Raw genomic sequence first — 17872 nt, forward strand, 5'->3', positions numbered from 1 at the left:
GTTCTTTCATTATTTATGCTATGTCTGTCCTTCTCTCCTTTTCCTTATAGTCAGATACTTCTGGAGACTATGAACTCACGCTCTTAAAGATCTGTGGGGGAGATGACTGAGTCAAGAACATAATCTCCGAAGGTCACTGCTCCACGACGGGCCTTTCCAACAGTCTGCTTACTCCTTTCTCAGAGTTTAAAGTAAAAGCAAGTGTAAACAGCAAACTGTTTTCCTAATGGACATTTTCATCATTCCATAATAACAACAAAAAGTGATTATAGTAGAGCATCTCAGCATCATGTAGTAACTCATAAATGAAATTTTTAAATGTATTAAGGATCTGCTAATATGATACAAATTATTTTTCTGCTTAGGAAGTGAGAATCTTTGTAGAATTCTAACACATTAAATTTGTAATCAGAGTCAATAAAAGTTTTGCTTTTATGAAAGGAAATTTGTCTTTGTTTTTAACATATGCCAACATTGTTTTGTACATGATCGCCAACAATTAATGGTATTTTAAAATGCATTTTTTAATAAAAGGTATTGCTGCCTTAATTTATCTATTACCTTATTAATTACATTTATCTTTAAGAAAGAAATAGAATGAAGCTGTGTAATCCTGGCCTGCTCTTTCTAGCTGTGATCAAGCTATAGGAGTGGCAGTGCAGGAGAAGTTATTCAGCCCTTAGAATTCATCTGCTGAACTATAAATCTAACCACTTCCTGTCAGAATGGCAAACATGAATTGTGGTCATTTCATGCTAAATTCTATTTTCCCAGAATGGGTATGTAGAACCAATTCTCTAAAGATGCTTTTCCTCTAAAATAAGTTTGTAAAACTATGCATTAAAAAAAATTCCTCATGTTCTTTTTGCCAGCAACTTAAGATGAAATATCTTAACTAATATGAAATATATAAGGTAATACTGTGCATTTGGAGTTATTAGTCTGGACTTGCATAGAAATGATAAATGTGTGAGCCATAGAAACAGAGATGTAGGAGCCCAGAGCTTTTAATTAATGATTCCTTTGGCAAACATTCTGAGGCCTTTCAGAAGGACCAACAAATTGTTTCTTGTTCTAGTGTTTCCAAAATGCATACAGGAAGGAAAGCACCAGGATTTAGAGTCCAACACATCTGGTTTTGACTTCCTGCCTTACCATTTCCTGGTTCTGTGACCCTGGGAACTACCAAACCCTGCTCAACTGAAGTTTTCTCGTGTATTAAATGGTGATAATTATAGCACCTACCTTTCTTTTAGGGTTTTTTTTTTTTTTTAATTTTTATTTATTTACGATAGTCACACAGAGAGAGGGGCAGAAACAGAGGCAGAGGGAGAAGCAGGCTCCATGCACCGGAAGCCTGACATGGGATTCGATCCCGGGTCTCCAGGATCGCGCCCTGAGCCAAAGGCAGGCGCTAAACCGCTGCGCCACCCAGGGGTCCCTCTTTTAGGGTTTTTAAAAGATTAAATAAGATAATGCCTTCAAAGCACTTAGCCCTGTGGTTGGACAAGGTAAGTGTTCAATTATCATGTTATTATTACTGCCAAACAACATCAAAATGCTCATGACAGCATTGCAGACATTTTCAACAGGAACATGTGGATCATCTACCACATGCCAAACTCCATGCTAAGTATGTATTGGATACACCAAGGGGACTGAGACCCATCTGCTTTTGCCAAAGAGCTTAAAACCTGTTTAGGGAGAGAGAGATGTGCATATAATCACAACACTGTGTGTACCATGTACATTGAGAGAAATGATATCGTGTAAGAGAAAAGTGCTATGGAGGCCGGATCCGTAATTCATCCTATCAGAGGTCACAAACTGCACCAGTAAAAAGAAGAATAGAAGCTCTGCAGATAGCTAAGAACACTAGCAAAGTCACAGCGTTATAAACTAGCACACTGTGCACCGCTCTACCCAACGGTTAATGTGGTGGGGTCTCAGAGAACAAGGCAGGGGTATGGTGACCAGAGGCCAGATTACAAAAGTCTCATGCTTAAGAGTTTATAAGCAAGGGAGACTAGTGAATGGAAGGAGCATTCCAGGAGGATTTCATTAAGGGAAATGATGTCAAATTTTTGCTCAAGGGGGAAGAATGTCTGGGAGAAGAAAGCTGGAGGCAGGAGCCCCCTTGGCAAGTTGGTTCTATAATCAAGTCTAGAAGTGTCAGCCTGAGGTAAGATAATGGCCAGGGAGAACAAAAATCCATGCACATACTTAAGAAATAAAACTGATAGAATATGGTAATCAAGGTAGTCAGGTGTCATTTGCCTTATGATTTTGGCTGAAGTGATGTAGTGAATGAGTGTCTCACCAAGCAATAAATCCTTGCCTATGCTTATTGAGTGCTTACTGTCTATCAGGCACTATGTTAAACAGTATAGTATATATTAAATCATTAATCCTGAAAGAACTTTACAGTGCAGACACTAATCCACAGATACAGGAATGGAACCTGAGAGAAATTAATTAACTTGCCCATTGGAAGAGCCAGGACTTGAACCCAACCAAGCAGCCAACTCCACTATTTGGCTTTAAAATTTATCCTGCTGTCCCAAGGTCACTGTTCTTTTCAAACCTGCAATGTCAGCTGTTGGAAGGAAGTTTTGTCTGTTACATTCACTGCAGTGTCCTAATTCTTAGCACGTGCTTGGCACATAATAAATCTTTATGGGATAAATGAAGTTTTTCCTCTGTGCACCTGAGCTACATAAGTGAATTTGGGGTAAACATTCGTAGGTATACCTGAGCCTCAGCTTCCCAGGCTGGGGGAAAGGAAACTAATACATTACACTATAAGGCAGCCTTGGAGAAAAGTTCAGAAATTTTACCCTTATACACAGTACTTTTTCCAAGCTACTCATCACCATGGGGAGAAATACTTTGTGAAGTTGGCCAGGGTATTGGGACTTCCAGAGAAGCAAGGAGTTTGAATGCCTATAGGCTCTCCTTTACCTAGCATCAAGCTAAACTCCTGAAATGGCATTACTAGATTTTAATCTTGGCCACATTCTCCAAAGTTATGGAGAAGTAATCTCTACTGTCTGGTTTTTTTTAAAGATTTTATTTATTTATTCATGGCAGACACACACACACACACACACACACACACACACACACACACACACACACACACGGCGGCGGGGGTGGGGTGGGGGGCAGAGACACAGGCAGAGGGAGAAGCAGGCTCCATGCAGGGGGGCCGACCCGGGTCTCCAGGATTGCACCCAGGGCTGCAGGTGGCGCCAAACCTCTGGGCCACCGGGGCCACCCTCTCTACTGTCTTTGGATTTTGATATTAACTCTTCTCTTTTCCTCTGGAAAAATGGTTTTCTTCACTAGAGCTCTCCCGTATACATTTTTCCTCCTTCCTTCCTTCCAACCTTGTTCCTTTCTTCCTTCCTTCTCTGTTTCCTTTGTCCTTCCTGCCCATTCATTCTTCTCTCTATTGATTTCTATAATGCAATAAGCACTTTGGCATCCACTCTCCAATGTGAACCCTAAGACTTTAACAATAACTGCTACCAACCACGCGACCTTCCCCTCCCATCCTCTCTGAATCTCCCTACCTGACCATTCTGAATTCCATATTGATTGTCACCTTGCTTTCTTTTTATATAGTTTTTCATTTAATTTTTTTCTTTACTAAGTCTTGTGCTTATGTAATCTCTGAGTCTTACTTTTTCATTTAATATTATTTTGCTAAGTGATATCCATATCATTGCATGTCACGTATTTTATTTATTTTGACAGCTATGTATCATTCCACTGTGTAAGTCATAAATACAACTGCTAGGAGTCCAGAAAGTTGCCCTCATGGAAGTAGGAGAAGCCTAATTTTATCTGGCTCTCTACCCCTTGTGCTTCTTTGAAGTTATGGTGCCTCACTATGGCCACAGAAGTAGCCTTCGTCTCCAGTCACTAAAAGGCAGAATGTAGCAGGAAAAACACAAAACTAGGAAGAAACTGGATTTTTCTCTTTAATGGGTGCTGATCACCCATTTCTAATGTTGGGGGAGCAAGTAGCTTTTAATAAACAATGCTCCAAAACCAGCTGAATGTCCTACAATTCAACTCATTCTGATACCATCTACCTGGATTTAGCATTAGGTCCCACAGCTAAGGGCTCAATCTCACAAGATGCACCCCCTCCCCAACTTCAGATGCCATTACAAGTCCAGGTTATCACCTGTGCTTCCAACTGACTGGCTATAGATCGGAGGTTCCAGAGGTATGCTAGACTAGCTCCCAGTTCTCAAGAAACATTTATTTATATTTACCAGTTTATTATAAAAGCATTTAATAAAATATGCAGATGAACTTCAAGATAGAAGAAATGCTTAGGGCAAGGTATGTGGGCAGGGGTGTGGAACTTCTATGTCATCTCCTGGAAGTCTTTCTCCCAGTGTCTTCATGTGTTCGCCAACCTGAAAGCTCTCTGAACTCCATACTATTGGAATATTTATTCATCATGTGGGAATGATCATCATTAACTCAGTTTTTAGCCTCTCTCCCTTCTCAAGAGAATGGGAGGCAAGGATGACAATTTTAAGATTCTAATCATGGTTTGGTCTCTCTGATGACTGACCAGCCCTCATCCAGGGGCCACCCAGAACCCACCCAGAGTTTCCTCCTCATTAGCAAAGATCAAATATTAAAGGTGCTCCTAGGGCTCTTATCACTTAGGAAATAACAGGAGTTTTAAGAGCTTGGTGCCAGAGGACACCTGGGTGGCTCAGCGGTTGGATGTCTGCCTTGGGCTCTAGGCATGATCCTGGGATCTGGAATCCAGGTCCTAGTCTGAGGGAGCCTGCTTCTGTCTCTGTCTGTGTCTCTGCCTTCCTCTCTCATGAATAAATATATGGATCTTTTAAAAAAAACTCTGTGTCAGGAATCAGAGCTAGAGACTGGTATATATTTTCTATTATTTCATAACTTTCCTTTCCGAAGAATTGACTGTGTACTCTGTCAGAAAAAGGACACCCACTGAACTATTGTGGATGCCTATGTGTGTGTTATGTATCCCTAAATGCCTAGCCCAGTTCCCTATTCACAGTGAGTACATGATAAATTTTCATGTCACTGATGTGTAAACATGTGGTAGTAGACCTTTTCTACCAGTTGCACCAGGTTGTTTTAAGGAGCACAGGAAATAATGATTACAGCTATCTTCTAAAGTATTGAATACTATTCAAATGTGATGAGGAATTATGGAATTGATATTAGAATAATCAATTTTTTGTATATATGAATTAAGGACTTACATTGTGCTGAGTACTATGCTAAATATTTTAGATTTCATTTATTTTCAGAGTTATCTTGTCTGTCTTAAGTGCTTTGTGCAGCAAAGCGTGGTTATACATATCTGTATCATTCCCACTTTACAGATGAGGAAAATGAGGCCCAGAAAGGTTAGGTTGCTAGCCCAAGGCTATATAGCAGGGAAGCCAATGTTTAGGATCCAGGCCTTTTGGTATCTGTGTGTGTTTGAGTAGGAGGAAGGTGAGAACTTGGAGCGAGTGATGATCCCTTGACAGAATGCTGCAAAGAGAAAGGAACACAGATAATGAGACACTCCAAGGAAAGCTCTCCTCCATCCCTCTCCTCCCATTCTTCTCACCTCACATTGCATTGGACCAGCTGGTAGCTGCTAAATGCATATTTCTGATGATTCTGATGGAACACGGCCCTTTTAAGATGAAGGGTTGTTGTTAGTGATCCTGCCAAAGAATGACAATGCTTACTTAAATATTTTAATATTATATGAGAATGAGAAGGGCAGTCTAAGGCACAGGCCAGTGCCAGGGGCAAGTGCATGGCCCCTGGGGTCTTGCTGCCCAGATCTGTGACTTTAGAGAAATTACTTGACTTTGCTAAATCACATATTCCTCACATTTAAAATGAGAATAGTAATAGCCCCTACCCTTGTAATTTTGATACATAAATGAGAAAGCATTTAAAATGTGTTCAGCATAGTACATAGCTTGTGTTAAGCCCTCAATAAAGCCCTAGATCATTTTATCATTACAGTGTATTATTCAAAGGCCATGTTTTTTTATTGCCTTCAATTTCCACAAGGTGGCAGGTCGAGTTCAAAGTGGACCCCATGGCTCCGGGTCCCAAAAGCAAAACCTACTTTAATTGTTTCAGAATAACTGGGCCAAATCTCAACAGTTTGGAAATATCTTCATTATATTACCTATAAAATATTTGTTATGGTCTGAGCATCTTATTGTTACTATAAAATTCTTAATGGAACATATGGATCATTTAATTTAATCCTCTTGTTTCTCGCAATTCCCAAGACCATCTGCTCTGACTTGATTCTTTTTTTTTTTTTAATTAATTTTTATTGGTGTTCAATTTACCAACATACAGAAAAACACCCAGTGCTCATCCCATCAAGTGTCCACCTCAGTGCCCGTCACCCATTCCCCTCCAACACCCGCCCTCCTCCCCTTCCACCACCCCTAGTTCGTTTCCCCGAGTTAGGAGTCTTTATGTTCTGTCTCCCTTCCTGATATTTCCCAACATTTCTTTTCCCTTCCTTTATATTCCCTTTCACTATTATTCATATTCCCCAAATGAATGAGAACATACACTGTTTGTCCTTCTCCGATTGACTTATTTCACTCAGCATAATACCCTCCAGTTCCATCCACGTTGAAGCAAATGGTGGGTATTTGTCGTTTCTAATTGCTGAGGAATATTCCATTGTATACATAAACCACATCTTCTTTATCCATTCATCTTTCGATGGACACTGAGGCTCCTTCCACAGTTTGGCTATTGTGGCCATTGCTGATAGAAACATCGGGGTGCAGATGTCCCGACGTTTCATTGCATCTGAATCTTTGGGGTAAATCCCCAACAGTGCAATTGCTGGGTCGTAGGGCAGGTCTATTTTTAACTCTTTGAGGAACCTCCACACAGTTTTCCAGAGTGGCTGCACCAGTTCACATTCCCACCAACAGTGCAGGAGGGTTCCCTTTTCTCTGCATCCTCTCCAACATTTGTTGTTTCCTGCCTTGTTAATTTTCCCCATTCTCACTGGTGTGAGGTGGTATCTCATTGTGGTTTTGATTTGTATTTCCCTGATGGCAAGTGATGCAGAGCATTTTCTCATGTGCTTGTTGGCCATGTCCATGTCTTCCTCTGTGAGATTTCTCTTCATGTCTTTTGCCCATTTCATGATTGGATTGTTTGTTTCTTTGGTGTTGAGTTTAATAAGTTCTTTATAGATTTTGGAAACTAGCCCTTTATCTGATATGTCATTTGCAAATATCTTCTCCCATTCTGTAGGTTGTCTTTTAGTTTTGTTGACTGTATCCTTTGCTGTGCAAAAGCTTCTTATCTTGATGAAGTCCCAATAGTTCATTTTTGCTTTTGTTTCTTTTGCCTTTGTGGATGTATCTTGCAAGAAGTTACTGTGGCCAAGTTCAAAAAGGGTGTTGCCTGTGTTCTCCTCTAGGATTTTGATGGAATCTTGTCTCACATTTAGATCTCTCATCCATTTTGAGTTTATCTTTGTGTATGGTGAAAGAGAGTGGTCCAGTTTCATTCTTCTGCATGTGGATGTCCAATTTTCCCAGCACCATTTATTGAAGAGACTGTCTTTCTTCCAATGGATAGTCTTTCCTCCTTTATCAAATATTAGATGACCGTACATTTCAGGGTCCACTTCTGGGTTCTCTATTCTGTTCCATTGATCTATGTGTCTGTTTTTGTGCCAGTACCACACTGTCTTGATGACCACAGCTTTGTAGTACAACCTGAAATCTGGCATTGTGATGCCCCCAGCTATGGTTTTCTTTTTTAAAATTCCCCTGGCTATTCGGGGTCTTTTCTGATTCCACACAAATCTTAAAATAATTTGTTCTAACTCTCTGAAGAAAGTCCATGGTATTTTGATAGGGATTGCATTAAACGTATAAATTGCCCTGGGTAACATTGACATTTTCACAATATTAATTCTGCCAATCCATGAGCATGGAATATTTTTCCATCTCTTTGTGTCTTCCTCAATTTCTTTCAGAAGTGTTCTATAGTTTTTAGGGTATAGATCTTTTACCTCTTTGGTTAGGTTTATTCCTAGGTATCTTTCTGCTCTGACTTGAAATGTAGATTGACTCTTCCATGGATCACCCGCCTAGTGAGTACATTCAAGTCATCTCAGTACAAGCTAAATTTAGTCCCCAAGGATTATGAAGAGGAGAAAATTAGCAATCTGGAGCGCGTCCTGCACGCTGTGAGTGGTGAACTACGGGAGGCAGGAGACTGGTACACTTCGTTCTATTAGTGATGGGATATTTGGTCTGTTCCTTAGGAGCTACAAAATGACAAATGAAGATAGTGCATAGGAGGTTCTCTAGCCTATTGATAAGTGCATACTGAAAAAAAAGGTGAAAATAGTGTAATTCAGACTTTTATTGCGTGTATCTTCTCCTTTTTCCATTTCCCTAATTTTGTGCCCTACTGACAACCTAATTTCCACAATTTGTCTTTGAAGCAGTGGTTTCAGAGTCAGATCCAATGGGATCCAAGTGCTTGCTCTATACTCTGCTAAAGCAGTGTTTATAGTGGTAAATATTTGATAAATACTTAAATCCTTTACAGCTCAGTTCGGTGCTTAATAATGACAGCATCTACCTTACAGAGTTGTTATGAGGGTTGAGTGAGGGGGAGCATGCAAAGAATTTAACTTAATCAAGTAGTTAGTACTAATTGTGCTGGTCTGGACTTGCCCAGCAAATGGCAGAGAGGACGTGTTCAACAAGCACTTGCAGAATAAAGCAACGATACTTTTTCAGTCCTGCACAGTGAGAGTAACTCTAAGACTGGCCTTGGATGCTTTTGAGGAAAATGCTCCCTGAAATCAATGTTGTCTTGTTAAATATGTGCACTTCAGTGGTTAGATATATAGGATCTGAAGACAGCCTCCTTAGGCTTATTTCCTGTCCCCCAGTTGATAACTGTGTGATACATGGGTGAGCCACTTATTTAACATTTTTGTGCCTTAGTTTCCTTACCTATAGAGCCAGGATGGCAATAGCACTTATTCAGATTCAGATAGGTGTCTGTTTCAGCAAGTCTATTTAGGTAAAGCACTTAGCACAGGGCCTGCTCTCTCTTACAAGCCCAGTAAATGTTAGCTGTTATTCTCTGGTTCGGTTTGGAAGACCAACAATTGCTTATAGTCGATCTACTTGGGGGATTTAAGGGTGTTGTAAAGCTAACTCTTCTAGTTTGTAATTAGAAAAGAAGATAAAGCAGACCTCTTGGCGATTTCTTGCCCCTATAACCTTGTGTTTTATGAACCACGGAAAGTACCCCAGATTTCTTTTCAGCTCTATCTTGGCAAACTGACAAACTTAGATTATTTCCCACCCACTCTGTACATCTCTTGTGGGATGATTAAAGCAAAGCAAGTATTAGTTGCTTTGCATATAAACTGTTTTACTAGTACTATATTTCTTCCAGTTTCAACAAACTCAGCTTTTTTTTTTAATTTTTATTTATTTATGATAGTCACACACAGAGAGAGAGAGAGAGGCAGAGACACAGGCAGAGGGAGAAGCAGGCTCCATGCACCGGGAGCCTGACGTGGGATTCGATCCCGGGTCTCCAGGATCGCGCCCTGGGCCAAAGGCAGGCGCCAAACCGCTGCGCCACCCAGGGATCCCCAACAAACTCAGCTTTATGCCAGTTTTATCTACCAGAAGGTCAGCCCTGCTCTGAGACCAGAGTTGGCCTGTTTCCGTGGATTTAACAAAATCAAAAGTGGGAGAGAGGAGAATCTCAAGTGAGGAGGAGGGTTACAAGTGAGGAGTGATTGAACAGCTCTCACGGTAAACTGCAAAAAGAAATCCCACACCCCCAAACCCAAGAAACCAAAACAGCAGTGCATTCAGCTGTATACACTCTAAAACACATGCGTTAGAGAAAATGGGCCATCAAAACCTACATAAGTCCTCTTTTAGCACAAGCTTTGTAGAACCGGACGTGGCAATAAATAATGGCCTAGGGTGACTTGCAGAGCTCTTAGCTCACCCCGAAGTAACAATTGGTATAAGATCAACTGTAAGGCAAAAGAGTCCTTTGAAAAATGACATTGCAATCAAAGCAGCTCCCAAAGGATCATGCCACCATGAGATAAGAAGTGGGGAGGCCAAAGGATCCAGATTGGAAGTGAGGAAGAGCCTAATTCACATCTCCCTTCAGAGAACTGCAGCAAGCTGGAGCAGAATTGGCCTCTCTTGGTGCTCCTGGTCAAATTTCTCACATGGAGTTTGGAGATTTCCAATGTGGAAGATTTAGAGTTTTTGTTTTATTTTGTGTTCAAGACCCAAGTCTGCAAAGAAAAACCCAGGTCATGCACTGAAAATTCTATTTAAACATGTATGAATTGATCTCCTCATATAAAATATCTTCTTTGGTTGTTGTCAAGCCAACTCCTACAGTCCTTTATTCCTTCAAGTATTTATTATGTGATAACCATGGTCTGGGAACTGTGCTAAGTGATGGAGTATAAGGATAAATAAAGCTACATGTTTCTTGACTCAAAGAGTTGATAATCAGGGGAATGAGGAAGGGAAAGTAAAGACAGATGCCTGGCTAGTTAGCAAAGGCATCATTATGGTGGTGCTGATGTTGGTGATGATGGTGGTGGTGGTGGTGGTGATAGATGGGCTTGAGTATCAGGCTGACTTGACTGCTCTGCTTCACAGCTGTTTGGCCTCAAAGAAGATTCACACCTGTTGTTTATAACTTTTAGAGTTAAAGAAAAGATATTTGAAGAAAATGCTTATTACTGGGCGCTCGATGAAGAATACTAATGTCCTTCAGGGCAATGGTTTTGAGTCTGAAGCCAATCTAGCTCAGGTTCAGATTCTAGCTCTAAACTTACTAGCTGATCATGGACAGATTCTTTAAACCCTTTATGCCCCAGTTTCCTCATCTGTGAAATATGAATAATAGCAGTATTTAAGCCAGTACCCTAGAGTTGCACAGATTAAGTGGATCAATGTATGTAAGTACCTAGACTGGCCCAGCATATAGTAAGCATCATGTACATGCTAGCGATTTATTATTAATTTATTATTAACACACATATGCTTTGTAACAATGCTATTAAAAAATGCTATGGACCACTCCTCACCCTTAAAATGTATATGTAGATATATAGAGATATAGAGACAGACATATAAAAAAGACACTCATATATTTTGTTAAGTGGGAAAAAAGCATGTTGATAAAGCAGCGAGAAAGAAAACAAAGACTGGAAGCCAACATACAAGACAACATGAACTGTTTATCCCTGAGTGGTAAAATTACAGGGAACTCACTTTCTTGTTTTTTCTTAGTTGTGTTTTGTCAGTTTTAAACAGTTTATTTGTCTAATAATTTTAAAACATGTTTATATGGAGTATAAGACAGGTTATTAAAAGTTGCCTCAAACTGAAATGAAGGAATGATGAGTTCTGTCGGGAAGAATTACCGGGGGACAGAAACTTGGAACTAGGCATTAAAGGACATAATTGGGGACGCCTGGGTGGCTCAGCGGTTGAGCGTCTGCCTTTGGCTCAGGGCGTGATCCCGGAGTCCCGGGATCAAGTCTCACGTTGGGCTCCTGCATAGAACCTGCTTGTCCTTCTGCCTGTGTCTCTGCCTCTCTCTCTCTCTCCTCTCTCTCTCTCTCTGACTCTCATGAATAAATAAGTAAAATCTAAAAAATAAAAAATACAGGACATAATTAGTAAGGACTTTGAAGATGTGATGATCAGCACAGAGATAAGAACAAGCTCCCAAGACCTGGTGTGATTGTGTATTATTTGATTATATTGGAAAAACATGCAGAAATAATGCATGGAATAAGTGGGCCATTAAGTCTCAGTAAAGACATCATCTCTGGGCACTGAATATCAGAGAGTCCATCCTTAATTCTCACTTCTTTTCCTGTTTCTGAAATATCTGATAGAAACTTTAACCTATCTCTCCTTTTCTCTCTCTCTCTGATTTCAAATGTTATCATAGAATCCTTTTGAAGATATCTGTAGGCAGTTAAGTCTTTTTCTGTGATGGATCCCACAGGATAGATGTCAATATATTTTGTACTTTCCGGATACTGACAGGCAATATGAGAACCATGTAGAGCTCCCTATCATGGATTAGATCCAATGTAAGACCCATCTTATGTATACTCAAAGCTGAGTCTTTCTTAGGAAGTGAGTGGTAAGGAATAGCGGGGAATGTCCTACTTTTCTGGCTCTTTCTGTGCCTCCCCTCTGATCTCAGTACTGTAATGAAGTTCTAGAATGTGCTTTAGGCAAGGCCAATCAACCCAGGGCCTCTAACAGTTATTCCAGTTCTCTTGTGTACCAGCACACACATTAGCCTTCCATCATGGAAGGCTACACTGAATGTCTCCAATCTACCCAGACGTTTCTGAAGAGAAGACTTGGTAACAGGGAGAAAAGCAGCTTCATTCCTCTCTTTACTTCATGTCTCTCCCTAAGCCTTCTGCTTTACTTTCTGGCTAACTTCAACAATGTCGACATAACAAAGAGAAGTATTTGCATTGTTTAGTCTATTTGTAATTATTTCAATATGGAGATCATCCCTGGCCACCAGGCAACAAGCTATCCGCTCTTGATTTTCTCCTTACTCTTTCTTCTGGATTTTGGATATGTGGTTTGGCTGGACCAGGTGCAGCCAGAAACTTCTTGGGAGGTCCAAAGATTCCCAGAATTTAGAATATACCCAGAGAAAGACCTGTGGGGAAACTCGACAGATCTTTCTCTGGTTCTGTCTTTGAGGACACTGCAGTTGTCTGCTTCTCCTGGGTTGCTCTTAACCTCCTCATTGTTATGATCCTGTCTTCTTTCTTTAGGATAGGCAGTTTCCCTGACCTTCCCCTTCCTAAGGTATAAAGAAAGACTAGCTCCGAAGTATTTCTGGGTTGAAATACTGCCTACTTGGGATCCCTGGGTGGCGCAGCGGTTTGGCGCCTGCCTTTGGCCCAGGGCGCGATCCTGGAGACCCGGGATCGAATCCCACGTCGGGCTCCCAGTGCACGGAGCCTGCTTCTCCCTCTGCCTGTGTCTCTGCCTCTCTCTCTCTCTCTGTGACTATCATAAATGAATAAAAAAATAAAAAAAAATGAAATACTGCCTACTTGCTGTGTGACTTCGGGTAGATTACTTAGCTACACTGATCCACAATTTCTTTCTGCTTATGAGACAGGAGTAGTAAAATAAGTCAGCTAGAGAAAGACAAGATTCCCACTTATACATGGAATCTAAAAAACCCCAAACTCAGATACAAAAAACAAACAGATTAGTATTCATCAGCAGTAAGGGTTGGGGGATGGATGAAATGGGAGAGGGTGATCAAAAGGTACAAACTTCCAGTTATAAGATAAACAAGGCCTGAGAATATAATGTACAATATAGTGACTAGTGAATAATAGTGTATCATATATTTGAAAGTTGCTAACAGAGTAGTTCTTAAAATTCTTACCACAAGGAAAAATATGTAATTATGTGTAGTAACGGATATTAACTAGATGTATGGCGGTGATCATTTTGCAACATACACATGTGTCAATCATTATGTTGTATACCTGAAACTAATAAAAAGTTATGTTCTATTATATATTAAGTTTTAAAACGATGGGAGTAATAATTTATCTAATGATGTCAAAACGGCCCAAGGAGGGAATGATTAGATTTGTGGTGGAAGATATAAAGAATTAAATGAGGTAACAAAAGTGACCTAACAAAAATCACCTAATATAACATTTGAAATACAGTAGTGAGTAGATACTATTTATACCTTTTCCTGATTTCCCATTCTCTTTTGCTATAACAAGTACATGCATAAGATCTTTTTTGTTTCAAAGGCTTTACTATCAATAATTGTAGGGAAACTGACAAAGGACTGTGTATTCTGACAAGAACCACGGGGAGCTTACACAGCTTAACAAATGATACCACCTTCTTGATTCCCTCACAGAGAGGGAGAGAGAATTCAGCTTCCCTTAGACTTTGGCTTTAAGACTTCATGTTCTCTTCCCACAAACAGACCTGAGGGGGCGCCTGGGTGGCTTCTGCCTTCATCTGAGGTTATGATCCTGGAGTCTGGGATTGAGTCCCACACTGGGCTCCCTGATCAGTGGAGAGTCTGCTTCTCACTCTTCCTCTCCCCTCTGCCCCTCTCTCACTGCTTGTGTTCTTTCTCTCTCTCTCAATAAATAAAACCTCAAAACAAAACAAAACAAAACAAAGCAAAAACCAGACCTGAAGATCCAGTAGGTGTTGATTGCACCAACCTTTTCAGGTAACCCCTGTCCCAGTAGTAATTGACACTATTTTCTTTGTACTCACCATGAGCCATGTGTACCTATTATTTCATTTTGTCCTTACAACAACTCCATGAGGCAGGTAACGTTACCTCCATCTACTAGTTAGGAAACTGAGGCTCAGAAAGATTCAATGCCACCCTAGATCACACAACTAGATTGTTCTGGAGCCACAGTACAAACTGAGATATACATGGCTTCCAAATTTGTGCTCTTGACTCTTTCACTGTGGTGCTCTGATGCAAGAGTAGCACCAGTTGCAAAGCTCTTTACTATAGAGGCCTATTTTCCAAGGGGAAAATGTCTAGAAACTTTCTTTCCCATGAACCCTCTGAGTTCATGTCCCAAGCAACTCCAACATACATTTAATAGTCATGAATACCGAAATCAAAATAAGCCCCTCCGAGGTTTACAGGTCAATAATAGAAAGTCATCTAGCATAGAGCTTAAAAACTCTAGAATGTGCTAAGGCAGGGCACACACGTAGGAAATAGTGTATTCCCAGCTTTGGGTTTTCTATACTTTCCGAGAGAGAAGTACACGACTGTTCAGTCTCATTCCCCACAGCGCAGGTATGGCAGTACCGATCCCATTCAGCAAGGAGGACTTGGCAGCTTCCTCTAAAGGTCATGTCACTGGCCAGCACAGTTTGAGTTGAAGTGATTGCAGACATGTAGGCAAACATCCAGAGGGTCAGCAGGTCCCAGGTCTGAGCCATGGGGAATCCACAGTTTCTGGAGTGAGCAGGCGTCAGGAGGGGAAGCCCAATAAAGAACAAGAAGGTCATGCAGAGCTCTGAAGGAGAAGCAGCTGTCACCCTTTGTACCTTAAAGCCAACAGCCAGGACATCTTTAATAAGGCAGTGGTGTACGAATGACACATCTTGATGACCTACTGTGTACTCAGCACTGTGTTGCTTGTTCTGTAGAGGCCCTTAGGCACAGGGGAGTTAGAAAGGCTTCATTTATCCTAACTCTTCTAACAACTAGCTTTGAGAAATTGGGAAAATCATTCAATCTTTCCAAGTGTTTATTTCATCTGTAAAATTGGAATAATATCTATATCATTCATTGAGCCCATAACGTTAAACGGAAGACATATTGTGAGCTAAGCATTATTTGAAAAGCCAAATGCATATGAGTAAATGAAAACAAATCAGTATCCTACAAGATAAATAAGTTCTAGGGATGCGATAATGTACAACATGGTGACTATGATGAAAAATATTTGGAAGTTGGTAAGAGAGTCAATTTTAAGAGATTGCATCACAGGGAAAAAATGTGTAACCATGTATGATAATGGAGGTTAACTAAATTTACTGTGGTAATCATTTTGCAATATCCATACATATCAAATAGTTGTACTGTACACCTTCAACTTATTCAATGTTATATGTCAATTATATCTCAATAAAGCTGGAAGAAAATTTTAAAAAATAAAATAAATCATTGTGTTTTTTGTGGAAGTCACAGCCTATGAATATAGGCAAGTCTGATAAATTACATAAAATGCTTAGGATTTGGCAGTTATTATTTCAATTTAATCCCCTCAGCAATCCCATAAAGAGTATGCCCTTTTCATATCAGCATTATATCATTGTTAAATGTTGAAAATACATCTAGGCTGATCCAAACTAAGGAAAAAATTATTGAGTACTAGACTCATCTTAATTACACACATTAAATGGCCCCAATTAGCTGGTGCTTCTATATAATTAAAGTCAGTTTGTGGTGTGTTTCATATTCAAAAATAGACCATATCTTTGATTGATTCATACCTTCTGTTGATGAATCATTATGGCCCATCATAGTATTCTTAGCATCTGGGGCAGTGCATGGCATCTATTAAATGATTGATATATAATTGTTGAATAAAAGTGAGTACTTACTATATTTTTATCAGGCATTACTTATTCTGGAAATTGAATTGTATCTGATTTTTGTTCTTAGAAATTGTATAAGGGTCTCTGGATGAAAATAGTAAATTCTGGCCTGGGAGTCTTTAGAAAGTTGCATGAATAGAAATGGAGGCAGTGAACAGTGATGGAAGGCAGTCTTAGATGAAGAGGGTTCCCCACATCTCCAAAATAACTCTGAACACTACTTCTGCTCTGAACCATCTCTTCTTGCTTCTAATGATGGATACTCTCCCAAGATTCTGCCCTTGGATTTCTGCTGTACTAGTAAATGTATGAATGTTAGAGTCTTTAAATCACAGTTCCACAACTTACTAGCTGGGTAATTTTGTGAAGTTACTCAACTTCCTTCTCTTCTCTTCTCTTCTCTTCTCTTCTCTTCTCTTCTCTTCTCTTCTCTTCTCTTCTTTCTCTTCTCTTCTCTTTCTCTTCTCTTCTCTTCTCTTCTCTTCTCTTCTCTACTCTTCTCTTCTCTTCTCTTCTCTTCTCTTCTCTTCTCTTTCTTCTCTTCTCTTCTTTCTCTTCTCTTCTCTTCTCTTCTCTTCTCTCTTTCTTTCTCTTCTCTTCTTCTCTTTCTTCTTTTCTCTTCTCTCTTTTTTCTTTTCTAAGTAAATTTTACCCCCCGCATGGTGGTGCTTGAATTCATGACCATGAGTTCAAGAGCGTCATGTTCTACTGACTGAGTCAGCCAGGCACCCCCAAAGTTATTTAATCTTAACTTCTCAGTTTCTCTTTATGTAAAATTGAGACGATGACAATTGGCCTGGTCAAGAGGATAAGCAAAATAGTGTCTCTGAGAGAATCTAGTACACTGAATGGAAGAATGGGAAATTAGAACCAGGGATAGGTACATGTTATAAAGCTAGGTGGATATAAAGCTAGGTACATGTTATAGGTACATGTTATAAAGCTAGGTGGATATAAAGCTAGGTGGATAAGAAATATAGAATGTTTTTGGTGCCTCACCTATATCCCCTTGACAGCATTCCACTCATGCTGTTGCCTATGACAAGTGCCTTGGCACTCTGCATTCAGCCTTTATCCAGCTATAGGAGTTTGCCTTGGCTCACATCTAAGGCAGAATGAATGGAAGCCCCTGTGGCTGAATGCCCCTGGGAAAGCCCCCAACTAATGAGAGATGGGAGGTAGTGGATAAATAACTGCGTGCTCTCTCCTCTCAGATGGGCCAGCTCTGAGGTATGATTTACACTGCCTCTCAGAGACCTCCAGTGAGACTGAGCCCCAGTGGCCCCCAGTAATAGCCTGCCCATAACACATTCTCTAATGACTTCCTTTCCTTCTCTGTTTCACATCTGAGTTCATCTTCCAGTGCCTCCGGGGACCCCTGGATCCTTATCTCAGTGTCTGTTTCTGGGGAAGCTACCCTAAAATAATCAAATCATTCACAGTAGGAGGTATAACTGTGCGTGTAACTTTGTGAGGTTGCTGAGTGGAGAAGTTGAGGGAAGGAAATGGAGGCTGATGTGGGTAGAAATAATCCAGAATGACAAGTCTCTGTGCTGTTGTGCTAGGGAGTTACCAAGAGTGCTAAGGGAAAGGTACGAGTCATGGTACAGCTAAGGCTTGAGAGC

The 17872-nt window shown here is 40.3% G+C and overlaps 1 protein-coding gene across 2 annotated transcripts in view; it reads left to right on the forward strand.

Moving 5' to 3' along the window:
• The window catches only part of ANXA3 (annexin A3), a 47834-nt gene extending 47394 nt beyond the window's left edge, over positions 1 to 440 (forward strand). For both annotated transcript variants that reach the window (XM_041759750.1, XM_041759751.1), the window contains exon 13: positions 51 to 440. In XM_041759750.1, coding sequence (XP_041615684.1) covers positions 51 to 110 — 60 coding nt within the window. In that variant the 3' untranslated portion in view covers positions 111 to 440. The remainder of the gene's footprint in view (positions 1 to 50) is intronic.
• The last annotated feature ends 17432 nt before the right edge of the window (positions 441 to 17872 follow it).

Source organism: Vulpes lagopus, chromosome 6 (genome assembly GCF_018345385.1).
Source record: "Vulpes lagopus strain Blue_001 chromosome 6, ASM1834538v1, whole genome shotgun sequence".
Taxonomy (NCBI): domain Eukaryota; kingdom Metazoa; phylum Chordata; class Mammalia; order Carnivora; family Canidae; genus Vulpes; species Vulpes lagopus.